This window comes from Podarcis gaigeae (genome assembly GCF_964106915.1).
Source record: "Podarcis gaigeae genome assembly, chromosome: 1".
Taxonomy (NCBI): domain Eukaryota; kingdom Metazoa; phylum Chordata; class Lepidosauria; order Squamata; family Lacertidae; genus Podarcis; species Podarcis gaigeae.
The window spans coordinates 62,908,862-62,935,062 of record NC_139678.1 but is presented as its reverse complement, the minus strand read 5'-3'; the positions used below and the strand labels follow the sequence as shown (position 1 = coordinate 62,935,062).

The 26,201-nt window shown below is 40.1% G+C and overlaps 1 protein-coding gene across 1 annotated transcript in view; it reads left to right on the top strand.

Annotated features, from left to right (window-relative positions):
• Positions 1–26,201, top strand: part of LGR4 (leucine rich repeat containing G protein-coupled receptor 4) — an 89,651-nt gene that overhangs the window by 26,838 nt on the left and 36,612 nt on the right. Inside the window, exon 2 of the mRNA XM_083749968.1 lies at positions 15,406–15,477. Within this exon, the coding sequence (XP_083606094.1) occupies positions 15,406–15,477 (72 nt within the window). The remainder of the gene's footprint in view (positions 1–15,405; positions 15,478–26,201) is intronic.

Here is a 26,201-nt window from a genome sequence, read left to right as displayed (position 1 = left end):
CTTGGCAATTTGTGTGCTATCGGGTTGTTGTTGTTTTTTGTTTTTTAACAAGATCTTTTTGAAATATTGGAGAGTTTGAAGTATTCTTTTAAAACAACAAGACCACAGCTCAGTGCAGCTCCTGGGAACTTGTGAACAGACCTCACAAACAGGGACAAGGATTGCTGGAGGAGACGGAAGATAGTGAGCTTGTGTCTTTTGGAGTAAGGCTGCTTGCTTGCTTGCTTTTCTGAGCTTCTTAAAAGTTTGATAGATTGATAGCAGGCCTCAGGGACTGGCTGAGTGCTCTGTTAGAGGCTTGATTACTTTTCCTGATTACTTTTCTTTCATTGCAGACCTGAGGGAGTGTGTGGCTGATTGTTCTGTGGGAACACAGGATCTGAGGGGGAGGAGTTACAGCTGAGAGGAAACCAGGCTGAGGGAGGAGTTAGCAACCAGCAGCAGTCAAACTTAGCTCAGTGCAGATCCTAGGAGCTCGGGACCAGACCTCGCAAGCAGGGACATTTGCGAGGGAGTTTAAGGGGGAGTCCCAGAGTTCTGTCTTTTGGTGTGCATAGGACCAGAGACATGGAGGGTGAGGGAGCTGCTGCAGTGACCTGTAACACCTGTGCCATGTTTATCATTCTGCCAGAGAACAAGCAACAGTACACTTGTAGCAAGTGCAAGCTGGTTGTCTTGCTGGAAGAGAAGGTGCAGCAACTTGAGGCCCACCTAGCCACACCTCAAGCCAACAGGACAGAGTTAGTTGATAGAACTGAGTTGACTGAGATTGAGCACCAAGATAGATGGGGTGCCTCCAGGGTGGAGAAATATTGTGCATTGCAAGAGTCTAACCCCTGGAGGAATGTGACACATAGAAGTAGGACAGTCACAAACCACACTTTGTCATTAGAGTTGCAAAATCGCTTCCATGGTCTCACCTTAGACACTGATTCTGGGCCAGAGAAGCTAAGAGAGCAGTTGCCAACCTCAGAAGAGATGACGGTGGCTGTGAAAGGTACAGTGCATGGAATGATTATTGCCACACACACACACCCCCGAGGAGAAAGATACAGGAGGAGATGGATTAGGAGGAGTCTTTTTCCATTCTTGATCTAACCCCATCAGATCCAAGGCTTCTGACCATGGATGAGTATGCTGATAATGTACTTGCTACGTGCACTCATTAATGGTTCATTGTCACCCTGGAAAAAAAGTGACAAGTGGGATGCCGCAGGGTTCTGTCCTGGGCCCAATGTTGTTCACTGTCTTTATAAATGACTTGGATGAAGGAATTGAGGGGATGCTCATCAAATTTTCAAATGACACCAAACTCTGAGGGGTAGCTAATGCCGCAGAAAACAGAATCAGAATTCAAAATGGCCTTAACAGATTGGAGAACTGGGCACAAGCTAACAAAATGAATTTCAATAGGGACACCTGTAAGGTTTGCACTTAGGCAGAAAGAACCAGATGAACAAATATAGGATGGGGGACACCTGTCCTACTAGCAGTGCATGTGAAAAGGATCTCGGGGTCTTGGTGGACCACAAGCTTAACATGAGTCAACAGTGTGATGCAGCATAAAAAAAAGCTAATGTTATTCTAGGCTGCATCAACAGAAGTATAGTGTCCAGATCAAGAGAAGTAATAGCACCACTCTATTCTGCTTTAGTCAGACCACACTTGGAATCCTGTGTCCAATTCTGGGCACCACGATTTAAGAAGGATGTTGACAAGCTGGAATGTGTGCAGAGCAGGGCAACCAAGGTGATCAAGGGTCTGGAAACTAAGCCTTATGAGGAGCACCTGAAGGAGCTGGGTTTGTTTAGCTTGGAAGATGTTTAGTTGGAATGTAGATGTTTAGAAAGGAGATTCCAACTAAACATTCAGAAAAAAACTTTCTGACAGTAAGAGCGTCCTCTTCCTCAAGATGCTTATACAGAGAAGGCATCATTTGGTGTCAGTATACTGTGTAGTTCCACTACATTACTGGAGATGTAGAGGATGAAAAACACAATCCCATTGTTCAGATGAGAGAAAAAGGTAGGATTCTTAACCTTTATCTAATTTTGTGTTGTGGATCTGTGGAAAGTTTGTTTATTGAATTCCAGGCTTTTATGTTTTCAAAGCCCTGTTGTAAATTACTTCCGTAGTTATTGCTCTGAAAACCCTTATAAAGTTGCAGTATATCTTTTGTGCAGTGATTCCTAAGGTCATGCAACTGATGTCTCCTCTTCCCCCTCCACAGCCTACTGTTTCTTATGCCATGCTATACTCTGCATCTGTGGAACGTTGAGCACATAGGCAATTGCTTAATGGCTGGCATGCAGTAACACAAATACTAATAAGTCCTTTCACAACAGTGTTGCTCTGTGATCTTGTTGACGGCTTGACTGACACATGAATAGGGTACATTAGAGCTGGTTACTGTGTCCAAATGCAAGTTAAGACATTATGGTAGATAATAAAGAAGAACGGCATGGCATGTGAGTGAGGGGAAGCTGACATGTACCAAGAAACTTACTTCCTTTCGCATGAACAGACCTGAACTGTTTTTCTAAAGAAGCACACACCCTGCAAACATTACCAATGCTGTCTTAAAGATGTGATTCAGTAGACTATGAAAAGGAAGACTTTGCAGGACTGGTGGTGCAATATTTGAATATACAAAGGCATTTATTATCATTGGCAATGCATTGGTTTCGGAGAGCGGTGCCCTCAAAATGTTGGTGGACTACAGCTCCCATTATCCCTGACCATTGGTAGTATTAACAAGGACTGGAGGGCACTACATTGACTCAGAATGTGGTGTAATGGGTTACTGGACAGGGTGGAAGGTGAGAGATTCATGAAAGGGGGCATGTCAGGGTGCCTTGGTGCTCTCAGTTCCTCTGAGTCCTCAGTTGCATTGTGGGAGCCCAAGCCTCTTAGAATAGTTCTTCCCAGGGTCTTGGTCAGGTGGGATCCTAAGAATAAAAGGGCCTTTCCTCAATGGAGAGACACCATTGGACGCAACACAGTGATACGTAAAAGGTTTTTGGGTTTTTTTTCCTGGAGTGAGTGGTAGGTGAATTGGAAAGCAGATTTATTTAAAATATTTATAACCCAATTTTCCTAAAGAATAATCAAATGTCGTTAACAATATGATTATTAAAACAATGAAACATTAAAATTTGAATTACAAAGCCTGAGCTGCATAAAACAAGAAACCCAGAACATAATCGATAAAAAGCAGGCTGCAGAGAGCAAAACAAATGCTATTCAATGCTGTTTATGTAAAAAACAACAACAACCACCTTTAAAGTGATATTGCAGTATTTAAAAATAAATCTCATGGGTTTTCTTCTGCTTTGGATTTGTCCCTCGTTCTTGTTTATAATTCCACCCCAGGGTTGGCGTCCTTGTGCTGGAACACACCCTCTCATTTTTGCTATATAACTTGCTTCACAGCCAAGGCAATTATGGCATAAAACAGTAGCTTTGGAAGTGAAGTAATGTGTCTCTTAAAAGATAATTGCTGACCTCTTACTATCCAGAATGTAATACTTGTCTGCAGCTGGTTTTTTTTTGTTTTGTTTTTAAGTTGCTTGGCTGAAAACTTTCTCAGTATGTCTTGCAAGAAAATATTATTACAAGTGAGAAGTTTGGAGGCCTTGGTTGAAATGGGCACCAAATACTCCCTGTGTTACCTTTATTACAGTTGCCTTATCCAGATGGAAGATGTATGGGAAAAGATTGTCTTTGAGATGACATCAAAATGTTTGTGTATTTCATATTTGTTAATTTATTCTGTTCCAATTTGCCCATCATTCTAATCCCTGGACAGTTCACCCCCTCCCATGATTAAAGCAATAAAAATACATACTAAAATTTTAAACTATATATTAAATACGATGTGATATAGCCGATGAACTATCTTCGGTATTGCTGGTGTTCATTGGGTAGGAAATCTTTTTGGCCTGGTGGGCAAGATCTGTATCTGTCAGGTGATTGACGTGTGGGCTGTCCCAGTTGCTTGTGAAAGTTTCTTGCCCAGCACTTTTAAAGTGTCAGACAAACCAGCTGGATGTCACACACTTGGGAACCAAATTACAAGGGGCTTTGCCAGCCCTATGCTTTCCAACTACCAAGCATAGGCTTGGCAAAGCGGCCTTCTTCTGTCCTCCCATGGGGAACCTGGCCTCACAGTTGATCCATCAAGTTTACACTTCAGCCCTGCGTTTCTGTACAGATCAGGTGCACAAGGAACCAGGTTGCGTAACTGATCACATACGAATCAGCTGTGAAGCAGGTGGCTGTGGTTTGCGGAAAATGGCCTGCAGCTCAGATGTTCCACACCCCTGCATTAATAGGTGGAGAGGTATATTTTTGTCAGCGTTAAGAGGTTAATATCATTGGTGCTAGTCATATACCTTTTAGGGTAGGGAGTTCCACTGACCAGGCACCACCACAGAGGTCTTTTTTGGTGTCGGATGAGAACAACTTTCTCAAATAAATTTTCTGTACAGGCAATGCTTAATTAACACCTGATTTCTTTGCATGGTGTCTGCAATTGTTGATTTAGTCCACAGTTGGTACTGATCAACTTAAGTTAAGTTAACCGACTATAAAGATCAAGTTTGCGCTGTAAGTGACCTTATGGCTGTACAAATAGGACCTCAACAGTTGGTGATATGTGTCTCTTCCTGTTATTGTTGTCATTTAGTCATTTAGTTGTGTCCAACTCATTGTGACCCCATGGACCAGAGCACGCCAGGCACTCCTGTCTTCCACTGCCTCCCGCAGTTTGGTCAAACTCATGTTCATAGCTTCAAGAACACTGTCCAACCATCTCGTCCTCTGTCGTCCCCTTCTCCTTGTGCCCTCCATCTTTTCCAACATCAGGGTCTTTTCCAGGGAGTCTTCTCTTCTCATGATGTAGCCAAAGTATTGGAGCCTCAGCTTCAGGATCTGTCCTTCCAGTAAGCACTCAGGGCTGATTTCCTTCAGAATGGATAGGTTTTATTTTCTTGCAGTCTATGGGACTCTCAAGAGTCTCCTCCAGCACCATAATTCAAAAGCATCAATTGTTTGGCGATCAGCCTTCTTTATGGTCCAGCTCTCACTTCCATACATCACTACTGGGAAAACCATAGCTTTAACTATACAGACCTTTCTTGGCAAGGTAATGTCTCTACTTTTTAAGATGATGTCTAGGTTTGTCATTACTTTTTTCCCAAGAAGCAGGCATCTTTTAGTTTCGTGACTGCTGTCACCATCTGCAGTGATCATGGAGCCCAAGAAAGTAAAATCTCTTCACTGCCTCCATTTCTTCCTCTTCTATTTGCCAGGAGGTGATGGCGCCAGTGGCCATGATCTTAGTTTTTTTCATGTTGAGCTTCAGACAATATTTTGTGCCCTCCTCTTTCACCCTCATTAAAAGGTTCTTTAATTCCTCCTCACTTTCTGCCATCAAGGTTGTGTCATCTGCATACCTGAGGCTGTTGATATTTCTTCCAGCAATATTAATTCCGGTTGGGATTCACCCAGCCCAGCCTTTCGCATGATGAATTCTGCATATAAGTTAGATAAGCAGGGACACAATATACAACCTTGTGCACGTAGTACTCCTTTCCCAAATTTGAACCAATCAGTTATTCCATATCCAGTTCTAACTGTAGCTTCTTGTCCCACATAGAGATTTCTCAGGAGACAGATGAGATGATCAGGCACTCCCATTTCTTTAAGAAATTGCCATAGTTTGCTGTTTCCTGTTATTAGAATGATTTGATGCCGTGTGCAAATCGTTAATTTTACATGGGATAGATTCTGCCCAGAACTGTTAACTGTATTAATGTGTGACAGTCATATTTGACCTAATTTCATCCCAAATGGAAAGCACCTTAGATAGATTTGCTCCATTAAGTTTTGTAAAGTTTTGTTACATCATAACATCATAACAGAGATAGGAGCTTGTGTCCAGACCTGACTTTCATATGCAAGGTACTGTGTTAGTCCAATATTTTTTTCCCCTACTAGAGGATTTTATTCAAATACAGACAACTGCCTAATTCATTTTGTAAATGTTATAATTAAATAAACCTGTGGCAGAGGGCCCAGATCTTGAAAATGGCTGAATGAAACTTGCAGTATTAATTTCTGTGATCAGGCAGCAAACAGGTTAAGCTTGCTTAGAAAAATCCTGTGCAGAGGTTTAAAGGTGCTTTGTTGAAACATGATGATCGTCAGCAAAACCTTTTTTCTCTCTAAACGATCACACATACAGGAAATAAATTTAGATGATTAAGTGGGGAACACAATATTTGGACACTTTCTAAAATTTGAAGAGTTGGGGGGGAAAAGGTTTAAAGTTATGTGGGTTTTTTAATTCTTTCTGAAATCTGGCAGAAGCTGCTTTGGGCTTCTTTTTCCACACTTGCACAGACACTTCTGTGCTTTTTACAGTTCCAATCTCCTGCTTATGGCACGTTTTAGCAGGAAGGCATTGGTTCACGGTAGTATGTAAAAAAAATGGCTATATAATGCTAGCTCCACTGAAGGCTATCAAAGTTCCATTATTTTACTGGAGATGTTGTTATCAATGCATCTGGGTACTTGAGCAGAAACTGGGACACACTTAATCATGCAGCCTTTTTATTTGAACCATCTAAATTATGAATATTGGATTGGTTGCACACGCACGCGCACACACACACACGCACACACACACACACACACACACACACACACACTAGATGGGGAACCTCAGCCCCAGGGACTGAATGTGGCCCTGGTCCTTGGAAGTCTCTCCAGGCCACACTCCTTACCAGCCTTGTTTTGTAACCTTCAGTGTTATTGCCTGACTGTAAGGTGTTCTTGAACTTTGTTAATGCCTCTTCCTTACATGGATGGGTGATCGAGAAGGGTTGTGGTGAGCTTATGTACTAGCTATAGCCCACTGTATAAAGGTAACGTTGTTGTTTCTTTTTCCATCCACTTCTACCTCTGGCCCTTCCCTTCACTAGTATGTGGCCCCTGGAAGATTTCCAAGAAGGGAATGCATCCTTCCCTTCCACAATGTGGGAAAAGGTTCCACACTGTGGCCCCACCAGTATTTTCCATTCCAGGAGTCAGCTTGTTCTCCAGCCACAGTGTGGAATCTTTGTCCCTCCCTCCATATGCAGTGGGAGTAATTCATATTTCCCTGTGTAGTCTTGCATTTCCAGCAGTTTTCCCACTGCTGCTTCGTGTTCTGGATGGTAAACTCCATTAAGCATCCTTGGCATGTGCTCAGTCTATAAAATGAAGTCAGTCTTGGCCACTGCTTCAACTGTTTTACTAGGATCATTTCAGGGCTGTGGAATCCCTAGCCAGTCTACAAGCGAGATCAGCCAGGTGTTTCTAATTCTCATACTGAGTTTTAGAAAGTGTATGTGTGGGTGAAAGAACAAGCAAATTGATAGAGAAAATTCTTTTTGATTAGCATTTTTGGCAGGACTGGAACATTTTGTTGGGCTTTTTTCAAATAGAGCAGGTTAGACAAAATTTTAAATGCTAGTCAGGATTCAACAAATTTTGATTGGCCAGCCATTATTTGTCCTAATAACAAATATTGTCCATCTGCCTATGCTCCCTTTTTCCTCTGTGGCATTTGCATAGCCTCCTGATGGCTGTAATTGTGAAGGGGGAAGCAGAGTTCTGTTTGAAGAGTATCTCAACATGCACATGTTCTGTTGGAGAGCGTCACAGAGTTGTGATGAGGAATTTAAGCTTAGGCGGGCTGCAATAAATATTTTCATGTACTTTTCTGATCATATTTTTGTTGTATGTCTATGGCTGTGTCTTCTTTCCCTCACCTCAGGGGTGGAGAACCTGTGGCCTTCCAGATTTCGTTGAACTACAACTCCTGTCATCCTTCACCATTAGCTGGGCTGATGGGATTTGGAATTCATCAAAAAATTTAGAGGGCCAACTTTTGCCATTCTTGCCTACTGTAACCTTACCTTACCTTGGTAAGTTCATGGGCCAATCCAATGCCAAATGCTGAACTGAGATGCCATATCTGTTTCCAGCATTGGAGGACACCCATCACCAAGCTACCAAAGCAGGTGGACAAGTTGGCAGTAATGTTCCAGTTATGCTTTAAAACTAAGCACCAGCGCTTAAAGAAGAGATAGAAAGAAAATATGCCATCATCCATTCTCTCCCAACACATGCAGCATACCCCCCCTCCCACCTTTGAAATTATCCTGAAGAACAGCTAATGTCCTTCTGTGGACATTCAGTTTCTGTTCCCTACCTACTGTAGGTAATTATTACTGCTCAGTTGCTTAAGCACTCTTAAGTAATGACAGGTGCTTGTGTTGTACCATGTAGAATGATTCTTATGAAAGATTAAAAGCCCACAGGTGTTCATGCATAGCTCATGTGTTGTATACTGGCACCATGTAATTAAATGTAATTGCTGAACATTCTAAGCTAGATCTAGATATTTTTAAATAATGAACTGCAACTCAGTGTTGCTAAGCTTGCTCACTTATGAGCAATATAACAAATCCCATATTACTTGTGAATGTGGGACAGGACCATTTATTTTTCAGTTGTAATGATCTTATTTTTTAGTATTGCTTTTTGATCTGATCTAAGTAAATTATCACTTGTTGTTTAGAGAAAGTATGCCTCAACTCCTCATTCATTCCTTGGTCTTTTCCGCCCATGAAATGATTTGCTATGTTTTTAAACTTCTCATTTAAAAGGACTAATGCTTTTGATTGGGGGGTTGCTTTTTAAACCAGGCCCCTTACTTACCTGGGATCCATTAATAGGCTATACCAGCGACCTTGATAAACTAACATCATGTCTTGAAAGCAGAGAATGTTATACATGAACTAAAGTATTGAGATGATCTGCCCCTCAATTAATTCTGGGGAAAATAACGCTGGTTTTGCTGTCTTGCTAAGAATTTGTTTCCTACATACTTTACACATAGACTTAATTTTTTACATATTTCACATATAGGAAACTATGTTTTAACGTATGTTGAACTTCATGTGATTTTAAACATCTTTAAAACTACAAATTATGGTGATGTTGTCCTGGACTTACTGACCTTTGTTCAAGCTTTACTACTGATCTTATGTGGTGTTTAGATTTTATTATGAAATACTGAAAGAAGAAAAAAGAGGGTGCAAGTAAGAGCCAGATAGTATTTAACACAATCTGGAGAGAGAGAGCAAACACTTCAGCTTGTGCAGAGCTTCTCCTTTCAGTGTTATATAATTAATTGCACATCTTTATGAAATGTTGTCCTTCATGGAGATTTTCCAGGTTTACAATGTGAACTGGTGGCATCTTGTATGCTCTCTTCTGCATTTTAGGAAAAATTCCATTATGAAACTTAAACCTTCCCATTTGCAAGACGACAGCTGAAAACATAGAACCCCTTTGAACAGTCATAATAAAGGAGACAGATAAATGTTTGTGATTTTTCAACTGTTCCTATCCCATTGCAAAATAAGTAGCTGTTTTAGGTTTCTGGTTTTGTTTTAAAGTTAACGTTTAGAGACAGGTGGTGTTAAAATAATGTGGAGACATAATACCAGTAAGGCATAAAGTACCAGATTAAATACAGCTGCTAATCTCAAATACGTTGGTTTTTTAAGTAAAAATGAAGACCCTTTGATACCAGGCTTATCTGTGATTGCCCAGGGTGGTTGACTGGCTTTAATTTCGGTCTCCTTGGTGGGATGTTCAGTGCAGTCAAAAGAGAGGTCAGGATATAGTGGTAGATCTCTGGCTGATTTGCAGTAGGTCACTGAGGATTTCTGACTCCTACTTTAATGATAGCAAACCACCACCACCCCCGTCCCCATAAGGCTGCTGAAACTAAGCAAGCTTGAGAGGAAGTGAAGAATGGTTTTTTTGTGTGAAAGGACTGTGAGCTCACATCTGGAACTGAGAACAAAATCCCGGGCTGAGATACACACAAGAGGTGTCCTGTTCCTTAATTCTTAGTATACACCCACCCAGCCCCTTCCTATGCCACTTGGATACAGCTGGTGGACCCTTGGTTTTCTAGGGAAAAGACAAGTAGATCCCTTAAGCTTGAAGTTTACCCACCCCTTCCTTTGTGAATTCTTAAACAACACAGTGATTAAACCCCCCACAAAAAATATTGGATGAAGGATGTGAGAAATATCCTGAGTTCTTATTGCTTAAAGGAAAGTAGTCTTCCAGCATTCCTAGAATCAGGAGCAAGGCAAATAATTTGCCAAACCATATAGTTTCAGGGAGTGTCCACCAAAGTGCACTCTTAATTTGTCGGATCAAGATAGCTGTTCCTGCGGTTGTTCTTCTGTTGTGTCGAGTTTGGTTGTATGAGATGTGGGTGCATCAGCACTGCTGCACCTCATACCATCCCAAGATAATTTGAATTATTTCCCACTTGAATCCAACCCAATCTTGCTCCAGCTACTGCTTTATAGTTGGAGAATATGTACAATGGGAAGCTAGAGAAAGTCAGGCAACAGCACTTCTCAAAAGGGTGTGAACAAGTTGTACCTGATACAGTTGCTGGTGTGCTTGTTGCATTTGATGGCAGTTGCTACCAGTATTTGGTCTGTGAACCCTAGAAAGAAAACGTGTCTCTGACCTGCTTGCAGAGTGTCAGTTGTCATTAGATTCACCAACCCACTTGTGGATAAGTTTTTCCCTCCCATGTTCAGTATAAGCCAGAAGGTAACAGCTGGCACTTTTCAGCAGTAAGGCAGGCCAACCAGTGTCAGCTATACTGTTAGTTCCAGCTTTAGCTGTCAAGACCAAAGATAGGATTCACACATATCTCCACCTCCCACTTACAAAATGGAGGTGCTGCTGCCTGCTTCACTTTCTTTCTTGAAATAGCACAGAGAAGGCAGAATATCCCCAGATCCATACTAGAGGGTCCTCAGGGCTGATGTAAGCTAAAGTGGGGGGGGGGAGTATTTGACCCCCTGCTAAATTTGCCCCTGACCAGTCCATAATTTTAATGGTAGGTTTATTGTAGCTGTGAGAGACAGAATAACAACAGGAAAACCCCCAGAAACCCAGAAGACATTTTGATCATTGGTCGATCCAGGATGTGCCTTTGTTTCAATTCAGGCTCATTTATGTTGGACCATCACATGAATAACAGCATGTTAGGCACATGATGTTGCTTGGCTTGAACCTTTGTATATTTTACTATGCACATCAATTCTAGTTTATTCCCACAGTAAGGCAGCTGCCATTTTCAGATGCTGATAAAAGAGCTTCTTGTTCTCTCTACTGTCGCCCTGGGGAACCCTTTAATGGAAGCCTGAATTAATTTTGAGGCTGTGTTCTAACATTTGCTCTAGGTGGTTGATTATATAGTTAATTGTACTTGGTTTAATAAAAGAAACAAGTAATTTAAAAGATAAGACTTTCCTGATTACCTTTTTTATTGCCAACAATGTATTTTGTTCAATCAAGAAATTTATTTAAAATTGTTAGGATTTTTTTATGGTCTGTGTTTAAGGGAATAGATTTATAAGATGAGTGAGTGAAGAATATTTAATTAGGCAAGGTACCTAGAATCAGGTCAGTGAAGAGTATTAACTTCTCTCTTACCTCTGAGGTATTCCTATTAAAACTGCTACCATGACTCAATGTTGTGTGAACTGTCGCCTATTAATTTGAACCTTAAATCTCACAAACCAATCCTTTCAAAGTAGCTTTTCTTGAACCATGTGATAAAATGGTATTTCAAACTACTTGCTCAATGGCGAGTATGGCCCACCAACCATTTACCAATGGACTAGCTCCACCATGTCACTTTCAAATGTTGGTTCCCCTCAATTGCACTAAAATTTTGACCTTTTTTCTGCTGCTCTATGGAATTATAGAGTGCCTTTTTACAATTATTCTGCTAAGCAGTTTTGTACTGTTTCTGTGAAAAAGCTATTTCTATTCCACTCAAATTGGGGCTGCATTCCAGTCTCCTGTGTGAGTTAGACATAGACTACAAAGGGTTTACGGAACTATCTAGTTGAGGAAGCAGTGCAGCCTGTTGAGTAAAATTGCATGTTCATGGCACTTGGGAGGAAGAGCTGAGTTGTGGCTTTAGTTGCACTTAGAGCCATAGAATTGTAGAGGTGAATGAGACAACAAGGATCATCCAGTGCAACCCCCTGCAATGCAGGAATCTTTTGCCCGCAGTGGGGCTCGAAACCACAACCCTGAGATTTAGAGTCTCATGCTGAGCTATCCCTCATGGACCTTTACTTAATGGGTGAAGTGTCTCGTAATTATGCTAAGAGTACAGCTTGTCAAGGAACTGATCACCTTTTAAAAAAATTGATTGAAACTGGTTGTTGCCTGAGACCGTTAAATAAACGATGAAGTTGCTATAAGCTTATTAACTGGTCATTCTGACATGAGGAAGGATCAGTTTATATAACATTGCAGAGGATTGCGGCTCCTATAATAGAAGTATAAAAGTCATGTGCGCAAGATGGACTGTGGTGATCAGGGCAGATTTTGGCACTGCTTTATATGAGGTTAGGCATCCCTACAATAAAAATTGTGCATCCCTCACAACTGATGATGCCCTGCATGTGTTTTGCCTTTGAGGCTCTGGTGCTTTTTGTACCAAATTTTCAAAAGTAAAATATGACTCTGGCTTTATGGCTGTGACATAAAGTTCCCAAAAGTTATAAGGATAGGTAAGGCAAGTAAGGTAATGTGTCTTCCTCCTCTCTCTTTTCTCTGTCGTTTCTTTCGGTTGCCTTTCTCGTTCCGCACCCACGCTAGAATCTTGGTGTCCAGCCAGTCCCAATCAAAGTTAGCCCAAACAATCCAATTTGCAAACCCAGTGAGCTCTCCAGCTGCTCATTTATTTGTTGAAAATCAGGGCCAAACCTGCCACTTCAGATATTTTCTTGTTTGCTGTTCAGAAGTTATTTGCAATATTTGGCAAAGTATCTTCCATTCTTTACTGAATAAACTCCTTTGCAACTCTAGATACACTCTAAACATAGTGTTACAAAAGCCAAAATAAATGTCTCTTCTGGCTGATGAGCACCAGACAACTTATTCTGTTTGCTGAAATTCTATCAAGCAACTTTAATACCTTTATATCTAAAGTATGAAACTGGCAGTAATATGGCAGATGGTATGTGTTTGTTTGAACCAGGCAGCTAGATAATTTGATTCTGTGTATGTAACTAGAGATTTTTTGGGGGGAAATTGTTTATTCCCTTGGATTTTATAATAAATACCACTGCTTCTGTGACAACTAGTTAAAACAAACCGTCATAGGGTAATAAAACTGAATTCTGGTAGTAAAGATGACACTGCCATGGTCAATACAAACTCCATTCTTCACAACAATAATTTTGTTTTGTACAACCCTATAAAAACCTGGGAATAACTCTCGTACAGTATACACATCCACCGTAGTAATGCGAAAGGAGAAAGTGCAATAGAGGTATAGGTTAAGAAGTGAGCAGATGAGAGTAGATAAGAATTTTTAAAAATAAAATAGAAATAACTTTAAGTGGATTTGATTCTAGCCAAACTTCTCATGTTCTTTTTTTTTAAGATTGAAGCAAAGCAGTGCAAGGTTTTTGAGAAACATTTCACACCCAAAAGTAAATATTTTTGAAATGCTCTGGGTCATCATCCTTTTTTCTTTGTCTTCTCCACTTCAGCTGCTCTAAACAGACCTCTGATAGAGCAGGTAATGGTTCTGTATAAAGAAAAATACTCTGCAGAGTTGTGCTTTCAGCAAGCTGTAAGAGGAAACAAACAAATTGCCCTGCATACCTATCATGTAAGCACTTGCCTGCATTTGTTCATGGGCTGAAATTGAAATCTGCTTAAAACTATTACCTTGAGGACTTTTTTTTATAGGTTTTGCAGGAACGTATGACTGTGGTAGAGCTGAGGCATGTTCCTGCTATTCTTGTCAGCTGTCCCAGAAGCCTCATTTGCCGGAGGGGTTTTATTTTATCAGGTCTGAATGCATTCATTGATAGTTGTGCTTTTCTCTCTCTCAAGCAGACAGTATGCTTGAATGCTGGGTGGTCACATTTGAATTTTTTATTTTTTTTATTTTTTTACTACTGCTAGTAGTACAAGAGTAGCTTTAATAGAATGCATAGAGTTTATGTGCACACTGTTTTGACTACTGCCCAAAGAATACAAAGGGTGTTGTAGTTCTGTGAAGGGACAGAGAGTCCATATAAGCAACCATCTTGGGTACCCATTTAAGAAATAAAGGATGCATTTAACCACACATTTGACCCCACTTCTGCATCTGATGATGTTTGCCACTTGGCAGGAAGATACAGACAAACAAGTGACCCAAGGATGAGTGAAATGTTTGGGCTCCAAGTATCTTCTCCATGTATTTATATACTACGTTTATATCTACCTTTCCTCGGAAGAGCTCGGGTACATGGTTCTCTTCGTATTTCCCCCTCTCAAATCCACCTGTGATCTGTAAGAGATGGTGACTGTCCCAAGGTCATCCAGGGAGCTTATTGGCTAAGTGAGGATTTGAACCCTGGTCTCACAGGTCCTACTCCAGCATTTGAACCAGTACACCACACTGTCTTTCCACACCACACTGACTCTAACCTGTTCCCATATGATAGTGGGAACCAGCTTGTTTTCTGTTACGGGTGTGGTGAGTGCTGAGGTTTGAAAGCACCTTTTCATGGTGTCAGCTATGCCATGCCTTTTTCAGGATACTCCATTCGGTTACCCCTCAGTTTCCCCCCACCTCCCCAATATTCCATGCCCACTGAGCATGCTCAGTTCTTATTAGGTGGTTCTGTTTGGTGTTTTCGGGCTCCCCAAGCCTTCTGATACATTCCTGCTGCTGTCTTATCTTTATAAACACTGGTACAGTGGTACCTCGGGTTACAAACACTTTGGGTTACAGACTCCACTACCCCGGAAGTAGAACCTTGGGTTAAGAACTTTACTTGAGGGTGACAACAGAAATTGTGTTCTGGCGGCGCGGTGGCAGCGGGAGGCCCCATTAGCTAAAGTGGTACCTCAGGTTAAGAATGGTTTCAGGTTAAGAACGGACCACTGGAAGGAATTAAGTTCATAACCAGAGGTACCACTGTACATGGAGAATGAGTTTGGCTATTGGTATATACATCTGGAGCATGACTTTTAATACAGGCATGACCTTTAATACAGGTTTAAATATTTAATAGGAAAAATATTGATTTTGTGTAATATACTAGATTCTCTCTTGAAACAATTTTCACACTATCGAGTTTTGAAACATTTAGCTTTCATTTCTTTCCCCATGTGACCTTTTTATTCTCAAAGTAGACTTAATTCGATTTGTGTTCTAGAAATGCTACTTACGGTAATTGGCACATTTTGTTCACACAGCAATGCTTTTTCTTCTCCTGTTTTTTCTAGGGATATCAGTATGAACAATATAACAAGGTTACCAGAAGATGCATTCAAGAATTTTCCTTACCTTGAAGAGTTGTGAGTATTGAATCTAACCTGCTTTTGTGGCATGGGGTGTGAGTAAAGGTTGTCTGAGAAATGCATGTAAAAGTAAATAGTGATATGCGAATCAACTGGGAACAAAGGAGGCATTGTACTTAATAATTTTTAAAAATCCTATATGTGCTTCAAAGCCAGGATGCTATTTACATGGAACCTTTTTTATAGTAATTATTTTAATTGTGATTGCAGTGATGACATAGGCTTAATTACAGTGCTATCCAAAGATAACACAGGGACTATGCAATTACCACTGTTTTAAATGGAGCTATGCTAGACTGATTGCATAGCTTTTATAAAATGTGCTATAGTTACTGTGGTTCCCATCAGCCTAGGTTGGGACAAGTACTGTGTGTGTGTGTGTGTGTGTGTGTGTGTGTGTGGTGTGTAAAGGTTGGGAAGTGTTGAGAAAGTGAGACTTTGTGAGAAACAACCAGATGTGCTCATTAAATGCATCCTATTTCCTTAAATGTTTCATGTGAAAGGGTATTCCTCACTCATGGCCCCAACAAATATCCTAACAACAAATATCCTAACAACCAAAAAAATAAATATGGAGGAGCAAAAATTGACATATGAAGATTTATTGATAAGATCGGAAGATAGTTGGAAGCTAAGACCATATGAGGAGCTGAAGGAAAAGCTGACAAGCTGGTTACAGTACCATCAAATCAATGCAATATGGTCAGAAGATAAAAAAATTGGAATGAATGAAAAGAAATCGAAATTTCAGATTGGAATAATAGAAAGTAAATCTAAGTTATTATCCAAAATGTACAATATATTATTGGAATGGGACACAAAAGACGAAGAAATCAAGGAAGTTATGGTGAAATGGGCGATAGATCTGGGGCATAATATAGAATATGAAAAATGGTCAAAATTGTGGAATGAGGGAATAAAATTCACGGCGAGTGTTGCAATTAGAGAAAACTTAGAGAAGATGATATATAGATGGTATATAACACCAGAAAAATTAAGTAGGATGTATAAGATTGGAAATAAGGCCTGCTGGAAATGCAAAACAAAAGAAGGCAACTTTATACATATGTGGTGGACATGTGAGGAAATAAAAAAAAATTGGGATATGATATATAATGAGTTAAAAAAATATTTAGATACACATTCCCTAAAAAGCCAGAGGCCTTCTTGTTAGGTATCATTGGAGAAGAAATTAGGAAAGAAGATAAAATTTTATTTCAATACTCAACAGCAGCGGCCAGAATGCTAATCGCCCAAAATTGGAAAAGCACAAACATACCAACGGTGAGGGAATGGCAAACGAAACTATATGACTTCGTCGAATTGGCAAAAATGACGCAGAGAATTAGAAACCAAAAGAATACAAAGTTAAACAATGATTGGATTAAATTTATGGTATATATTGAAGGTAATTACAGAAACCTACCAAATATAGCAGGTTTGTTATAAAACTTCCGATGTATAAATTAATAACCAATATCAGCTGTAAAAATGAAACTTTTAAAATTAGGAATCCGAAATCAGGAGGGAAGGAAGTCAGTTAGTGTGTGTTATGTATTAGTTTATTTTTATTTTATTTTCTATTTTCTACCCTTTTCCCCCCATCTTTTTGGTGCCTTTTTCCCACTTTTTTCTGTTATTTGATTTAATGAGTACTTGTATTTCTTTTTTTTTGTTGCTTTAAATGTTTTTGTTTTTCTTTTGTGTGTGTGTGATAAATGAAACCTAATAAAAAGAATTAAAAAAAAGAGAGAGAACGTGGACGTGAACGTGGACATAACAGGCAATGAAGTAGCAAGGAAAAAAATGCTTAAAGTAGAAAACCCTGTGACATATTGTATCTTCTTTCACTCCATTAAAATGGATTTAATAATAATTTAATAATTCCTCAACAGTAGTGTGGCACACTCAAAGCATACTGAGAGTGCTTTTCTTTTTCTTTTTAAAGACAAATTTAAGTTGAAAACCCTGGGAATCTCTCAGACATTAGGGTAGTGCCTATATTCTTTTTCAGGCAGATGTGGTTAGCTTGTGCCCCTTCAGTCATTGTTGGGCTTGCTGGCAGGGGCTGATGGGAGATGGAGTCCAACAACTTCTCGAGTTCTCCATCTGGAGGTCCTTTCAAAGGTTACCTACCCGGTTTTAAATGATTGCTCAAATATGACCCAGTAGAACAGTTGCATGCAAGTTTATAGAATATTAATAGCACTACAACTTGATTCAGAATAATGCCATTTAATGCAATAATCTTAAATATTGGTTGTAGCTGCTACTGTTTAATTGTAAATAGCCTCAAAATAAAATGCACAAGGATGGTAATTGGCTACATGAGAATGTGAGCAGGGAGATCCTTGATGCAAACATTTCTTTGGTAATGATTTGCAAGGTGGGTGGCCATAGACAAGCCATTGTCTTCAGTCCTAGTCCCTGTCCCAGAATATAGAGGAGATGATACTCCTTGCAGAGTGTTGCAACATACCATGAAAAAAATTAATAATATGTGGAACACTTCAAACATCCTAACACCACTATATAATTGCTAAGTTAATAAATAATAGACATTTATTAATATTAAAGGAGGCAAGTTATACCAGGTGCTTTATATAATAGACTGAAAATTGTGTTGCATGTTTTATTTTATATATAAATATTTCTATATAAATATTTACTGTATAGTATGTTGGTGTCCATCTCCTCAGGTGTTTCTATATGTTTAAAATAAATAAGCAACTCTTTGAATGACTTGCATTCATCTCTCCCCACCCCCACCTCTGCCTATAAGTACAAAGCAATAAAACCAAACTATGTGGGTGTTTCAGTCTTTATGTAACTTCTGTAAACTTGGGGTGTGTCTTGAGATGAGGAGCCGAAAGGCAGAACCTTTAGCCACTATATACTTGGAACTCCATTGCACAATACCCAAAGTATCTTTATTGCAAACTGTAATGATAGTGCTTAGGAAGAAGAAGAAGAAAAAGCATAGAAAAGTTTTCCATTTTATTATGGGACTGAGAAATCCTGATTTAATTTATTACTTGCCTTTCTGGTGCAACATTCTAACATATTTCTGTTCCCTTGCTACAAAAATGAAAAGAATTTAAGGTGTGTCTTTTTCATCATGCACAGTATCAAGCTCGGAAAGCTATACAAGAGAAAAGAAACATACTCATACTCTGTATCCAAGTATACAAATGTGTGAATAGTGTCACCGTGACCTGGTTCACACGTAAAGCGAAGCTAAACTACGGCTTAGTGAAAACGTGTGGGTTCCTGGAGAGGAGATTATGGTTGTTGTACTGCTGTGAGCTAATACATGGGTCATAGCCACATCATACATTTAAATCGCTCTTGTACTACTGTAGCACTCATGGCTCCCACCAAAAATATTGTAAATTGTAGTTTGTTAAGGGGGCTAGGAATTATAGTTCTACGAGGGTTCTTAACAACTCTCAGCACCCTAATAGGTTCCCAGGGTTCTTTGGGGAAAGCCATGACAGTCAAAGTGGTATAAGAGTGTCCCTGGCTTAGTGTGCTGCCCAAATCCAGGCTTGTGATTTGTCTTGCTACAAACAAGCAAATCCAAGGTTTGTTCCTTGAGTTTACAGCTCATGGTTTGTCTTGCTATGACTTCAGTCTTAAGCATAGTTTCCTAGGTGCAAACTCTTATTGTATTTGGCGATCCTTTCTTCTGACTGCAGGTTCAATTAGTAAAACACAATGTGACCTTTAGCAAAAGGTTTTCAGGTAGCTGAAATGCATCCTTTAGCGTTTAAAAATATTTCAAAGAAATGTTGCCATTTAAACTGCTAGCATGAAGTAAGGAACCCATCAAAGGAAGAAGTGTCTAGCCTCTGCTTGGTTATTTCCTCCTTCCTCCTGCTTGGTTATTTCCTCCTTCTCTGACTTCCTATTTGCTAACCTATCTCAATAGCAAAACTTGAAAGTGTCATTATCACCTCAGTCACTTGCCAGATCAAGGAGTGTCTGTTAGTTAGTTACCCTAGTGCTTTGACACATGTCATAATTTCTCCTCAGAAAAAAAGTTCTGTGCTCCCCATTCCTGTTTTTGCTCCACAATGCCACTGCTTCAACTACCAGATGTTTCAACAGTGCTGATTTCTTTAAGTGTTGTTGCTGCATGTTTATTTGGTGTTTTTTTTAGGAGTGGTGGGGGAGATGTGTAAATAGTCAGTGGGTGGCATTGCACTTAATTGGATCTGGGTGGAGTCAGGAATTTCCTGCTAATATTTTCTACTTCTTAGGAAAAAAGCAAGGAAGTTCTTAGCAGGCTTCTTCACTGGTCCTCTTGAGTCTTCTGTGACAACAGCTATTTTCTTCCCAGTGAGGAGTATTTTTCCAGCGTGGGAATTGGGAGGGAAGAATCTGAAATCCCCAGAAGCACAGAAACTAAAAAAACTCACCAGCCTACTTCGTCCAAACTCTCTGATACAAAAAGGTTCCACCCACGAACAAGAGCCTCAAGGAAAGCAGCACAAAATAGCAGACATACTTCAACTACATATTTTGTTGACCTTTTTTTGATGCCGTGTGCTCTAGTTTTCTGACTTGGATTAGCAGGCAAACCTGAAACACCCTCTGCTAACTGTAATGAAAGTAGGATGCATTTATTACGACAAAGAGTTACAATTTGTTGAGTTGCAACATCTAGTCCTCCTATGATACGTAGGAATGGCTGCATGGTCATTTTAGTGCGCTTGCTTACACTGCTGGATAAATTTAGGTCTCATTCACAAAACAAAATGCATGAAAACAAATGCTACTGGGCATTGCAAATCTTACTACAACTGAATTCAAAAGGCTCTAGGCCTTTCAGTTCCCTGATGGTGTTAAAAATAAGTAGAGAACACTTTCACAAAAGGAATGTAAGCCAATGCTTCCTGCCCCCCCCCCCCGTTAATAGACTTGGGATGCAATCCAAAAACCCAATCCTACATGCTGGGGTGGTACAGTGGTTTCCTTTCACCCAACTTGGAACAGGTTCACCAGCCTCCTCTGTTGAGTGACACCAGCACAGACATCCCTGTTCTACCACTGAAAGTGGACAGAACTATTACTGGTGGGAAGTCTGCAGAAAGCCCACAAATTGGGTGTTCTAGGGGAAGGGATTATCTGATCTGCAATCCAATGGATCCTGAGCCAGCCCCATTGTGATGCCAACTCTTAGACTGCTATAGCCCAGAGCAGGCTTTTGCCTGCCTCTGCCTTGACCTGCATGAATTACAGGGTGGTGGTACTAACGGTGGCAGCTCCATTACACCCTGCTGCTTACCAACTGGGGATTGTTCTCCATTGGTGAAAAGGGATCATGGAGCCTGATCCTGACCAGCTTCAGTCAAAGCCGGAGAGAGATGGCACACAGAAAGCCCATCTCTAAACTGCTTACTTTAAAAATGAGTTATAGGAGAATGGAGTTGATGGGACAGAGGACTCAGTATCCTAATCAGAAGGAAGAAAATGAAGTGTGTGAGTTTGCAGGAGAAGGCTGCTAAGACCTTTCAGGTGGTAGATAAATAAATGATTAAGTGAATTTGGAATATGCAGAAAATGTAAAAAATAAAATCAAGGAACTGCAGAAAGGGGGAAGGAAGTCGAGTTTAGAAATGTTAAAATGATTGTAAAATTACTGAAGTGTATAAAATTGAAAATCATACATAAAAATTTAAAAAAAATACCTCTCAGGTGTGTATTGGTAATTAAGATGAAATTCCTACCTGCTTCACTTTCCACTGAAGGAGATTGGAGTCTGGTTTAATAAAGGGTTTTCTTAAATAGGCAGGAGGAGAAGGTTTTTTTAAAAAGGGGGGGGGACAAAAGGGCAGGGGACTGGCACCTTCATTAGAAAGGGCAGTTTTGGGAATCAATTTTAAGTTATGTACATTCATTTAAAAAACCCAACATACAAAAAGAAAATTAATGTTCAAAGCTTAATTAAGATAGATGAGACAGAAGGGATCTATATTAAACTGTGTCCAGGTGTTTCATGCTATCTGACTTGGTATGCATCATTTTGCTTCTGTTGGGTCACACAGGAGCCTTTTAGTATGCCACAAACTAAAGCAGGCATGCTTCATATTCTAATATATATGTCTTTGTTTTCTATGGTTCATTTTGGCTTCTCCATGCCAGGTTACTATAATTAGCTTGTTTAATCTCCCCTCCTCCCCCATGGCCTTTCGCAAAGTTTGTTGTTTACATAATGGTGACTTCTAATTATCACAAGGGCAGCCATAAATATGAGTGTCTCGGTTTATACACAGATGAAAAGCAGGGCATGGATTTGTATTATTCACTGCTCTGTTTTGCACTTAACGACTTTTAATTTTCTATGCCATCTCCATAGGAATCTTACAGTACTTAAGAATATAGTCGAAATTCTCTTGTCTTTCTCTATAACAGATACTTGTGTGAAAGTAATTTACAAATGACTGAAATGGAATTGATCAGTCTATAAAGAACAGCTGATCACCAAGGGTTTTGCCAGGTCATTTAATGAGGTGTGCTCTTTAAACAAACATAATATGAATATAAGGTAAAAGTAAAGGACCCCTGAAGGGTATAGTCCAGTCAAAGATGACTGTGGTATGCGGCGCTCATCTCACTTTTCAGGCTGAGGGAGCCAGCATTTGTCCACAGACAGCTTTCTGGGTCATGTGGCCAGCATGACTAAACCACTACTGGTGCACGGAGGACCGTGACAAGTGCCAGAGCGTACTTCCATTTACCTTCCTGCTGCAGCTGTACCTATTTATCTAATTGCACTGGTATGCTTTCGAACTGCTAGGTTGGCAGAAGCTGGGACAGAGCAGCAGGAGCTCAGCACCACCGCACAGATTTGAACTGACAACCTTCCAATCAGCAAGCCCAAGAGGCTCAGTGGTTTAGACCACACCTACGTACCTCAATATAAATATGCAACAGCCCTGCATGTGATACAAAAAATAAAATTCTCGTGAGTGTTTGCCTCCACTTTACCAGCCTTCCTTACGAAGGAATTTATATTTCTGCACAGGTCACTGTGTTTCAATAAAAATAGGTATTTAAAAAACAAATGTAGCTTTGTTGGCCCATTGGAAAACACCCTGAAATCCAGTTGGACAATACCTTTATAATGCCACATAAGTGTTGCAAGCTCTTGAGTTCTCCATAACTACTTGTTTAGGTAAGATGCTACACAAACTGTGTAAGAAGTGAGGAAATTTTTAAAATAAATAAATACAAAAGGTAGGGTGGTGGTGTAACTGACGTCGGCATCTGTGATGCAGTCTTGCTCCAAGATTCCTTCTTTTTCATATAAAATAATTTATGCTGCCAAGATTTTGAGTTCTGTGCAACTCACAGGCTAGCACCGTAAATGACAGCATCACATCCAAAGCATCGTGTTCCATTAACAACACTAAAATATTGGCTATATTAGGTTCCAATGTGATTTAAGTCTTAATGTCACCCCTAAGTCCTATCTTCCCCCTTAAATTTTTTTATTGGATGTTTTATTTAAAAAAATAATACAGATTTGTGGAATAAATTAACAGCAAACTGGTGTCCCTCAGTCCTAAATTCATTTAGTTAAAAGCACAGAGCAGCTCACAAAAACCGGTAGGGGTATGTGTACCTACTTGCTACCTGTGATTGTTGTTTCCATAATACTGAGCTTTGGTTTAGAATTATGTCTGAACCAGACCTCTTTATGCCTATCTCTTTTTAAAAAATGAGTCTCCAACCCCTTTGTGGTTGAAACTGTATAAGAAGCTACTCCCTAGAATTGTGTTGATGCGTCATGGGTGGAATGTGCCTTCCCAGAGGGGTTATGCCAACTGACACTAGGCTGGTATTTAGCACCCACTTCTCATTAGTTTTTTTTTTAAAAAAATTATTATGTGTTGATGTTGAACAGTATTGTGTTTGCCTTGTTTCTTGCTTTATTTTTATGCTACTGTGTTTTGGAAGTTACTGAGCTTTCTCAGTTTGGCCCAAAGTTGTTGTGCACTTTCTTTTTTGCAAAATCTCAAAAAAGAAGAAGAAGTTTTTGAGCTATTTTAAAGAAAATTCACCAAAATCTACACTTCTGACAGGGGTTGCCATACATCTGGATTTTCCTGGGCATTTTAGTGATTTCTGCCTAGACACTGTTTCTAACTGCTGAATCCTGGCTGTGTCTGGACATATGGCAGCCCTAATCAGGGCCCTGCCTGAGGACTTGTGCTTGCACAATGGAACTTGCGCAGGATTTTTGTTAGGAGAGGGACAGAACCTCAGATTTGTATTTTTAAAATTGATTTAGGGGGCAGCTGCACCCCTTGGCTGTACCCCTACCTTGCACCCCCTGACATTGTCTTGGGGAACACAGGAGAACCTCCAGAACTGTGCAGGGGAGAAGAGAGGGAGTGTTCCATCTGGAAGCTACAGTGCTTGTGTTAATGGGATGTTCACCATGGGATGTTGAATTCCACTCTTTGTCTCCGCTATCAACACTAAGGTTTTTAGTTAACTTGCTTAAGATTGATTTCATAACCACTTTTTATGTGTTGCAATGAACATAAATTCATTTTTCCAGTGGACCTTTCAGAGCATATGGGCTTATGAATAGTTCAAGTTATGTAGGTTTTAGCTCAACAATCTAGGTTTTTCCTCAATTTCAACACTTCTTAGCATGTTGTCATAATACTGGGTTTGTGTTGAGCCATTCACAATTATGCTTTTTTCATTTCACATGCATCTTCTGCTTGTTTCACATAGTTGAGCAGATTTGCCCTGAACTTGAGCTTCGCTAACTGTCAGAAAAGTCACGAAGTGGTTCTGCTTCTGCTGCTGGAGCATCACTAATATGGTTGTCAAGCAAGCCACCCAGAGCACCTTTTGTTATAGGCCTATAAATAGCCTAAGTCAATAAAGTGCCAAGACTATCCCTTTAATCTTTCATTTAATCTTTGAGGAGATTGGTCAGTCATTCTACTTTAGGGTAGAAAATATTAATTGTTTCTCTATGGGAAAAATGTACAGTCAATCCACTTAAATGTCAGCTGTAGTAAATGTGGTTTTCAAACTTTCCTTGAACTTCAGGCATGATATTTGTACAGCTGCAGAGCTCATGGGTGCTTATAATAGCTATGGAGGAGGGCCATTTCATCCATATGTTCTAGTAAGAGGTCACCATGTTATCCGGTGCAGAGAAAGGGACTCCCAGGAGGTTGGTAATCTGTTGAAATAGAAGGAAATGAAGCACGGAGCCCTTTGTGTGACTTTTAAGACATATCACCTGCATAGGCGCCGACTCCATGGGGCCTGAGGGGGCCTGAGCCCCCTCAAAAATTTGTTTGGGGGGGCTCTGCCCCCCCAATAATTTAAGAAAATTATTAGTTATATTATGCTTTGTAAAATCACAAAATTATGTTGGTATTTTTTATTTTACTTGTTTGACGATAGTTACCTTTTAAAATACATTCAGTAATGAGTTAAAACAAAGCCACTCCCGATCTAGAGAGGGGGTGGGGTTGCGGGCTCTCGACCCATCAACAATCTCGCGCAGCTGGCCCCTAGCTCATTAATATTCACCGCCCACGGCGGCAGCCAATCGGCTGCCGCAAAGGGCGGGCCCTCACAGGTTCACTTAAGGTCAGGGCAGCCCGGGGCTCGCCCCTTTCGTTCCCCCAGCAGCAGCGGTTTGGAGGTCTTGGGCCCCCCCAATATTTTTTATAAGTCGGTATGGGTCCCCGCCCCCCCCCCATATTTTTTATAAGTCGGCGCCCCTGATCACCTGTGTGTGGCATTTTCATTTTCTGCTGTGAACGAAGCAGTTTTGAATTGTTCTGCACTGCAAATCAGTTGAGTAAATAGGACACTTGTGTGTGTGTCTAACTGATCAGAAGAAACAAGCAATTAGAATAGCATACAAAAAAAAGATGTCATGTTGTATTTCTGAGCTTAGAAGTTTGGCTTGTCTTGTGGATGTCATTCTAACTGTGCTTCCCACAGTTGAAACAACCCTACTTATAAAAAACAGGCTTGTGGATGTGAAGGTTATCCTTCCTTCTGAACTTTGGCTTTACTTGGTAGCTTTCATCAGGCAAGGGTTGTGTGGTGTGTTGGAGTGCTGTGGGCCTCAGTGTTTCCTTAGGTATTTGATTGATACATGTTTGATGTATTTTAATATTTTTAATATTTTTTTGGAAGCCGCCCAGAGTGGCAGGGAAACCCAGCCAGATGGGCGGGGTATAAATAATAAATAATAAATTATTATTATTATTATTATTATTATTATTATTATTGGTAGAATCAACTGTATGCTCCAGATTTCCAAGCCCTGTCTTATCAGAAATGTCTAGCCATAACTCATCTTGAAGTTGTATAGGACCTTCTGATGTCTCACAGGTTCTTGCAAGCTTAGGTTAAGGCAGTTGACTGACTCACTACAGAGAGGCACATAGGTCTGGAGCACACCTGTCAATATCTTTGGCAGAGGCCCAGGAGGAAATCAACAGAGTAAGAATAAATACATGAAGGAGTGAAGGAGTACAAATAAGGAATAAAATGAAACACTGCTTGCTGTCCTCAACCCTAGCAAGAGTTTAGGTAGTCAACAATGATGAGAATATATATGATGCAACCAAAGTTATTCTTTGTAACATTGTGTAATATGAAATGTGTCTTCTGTTTGGTGTGAACATGTTGGTTGATCTGCTTCAGGAAAAATGTTGTCTTACCCT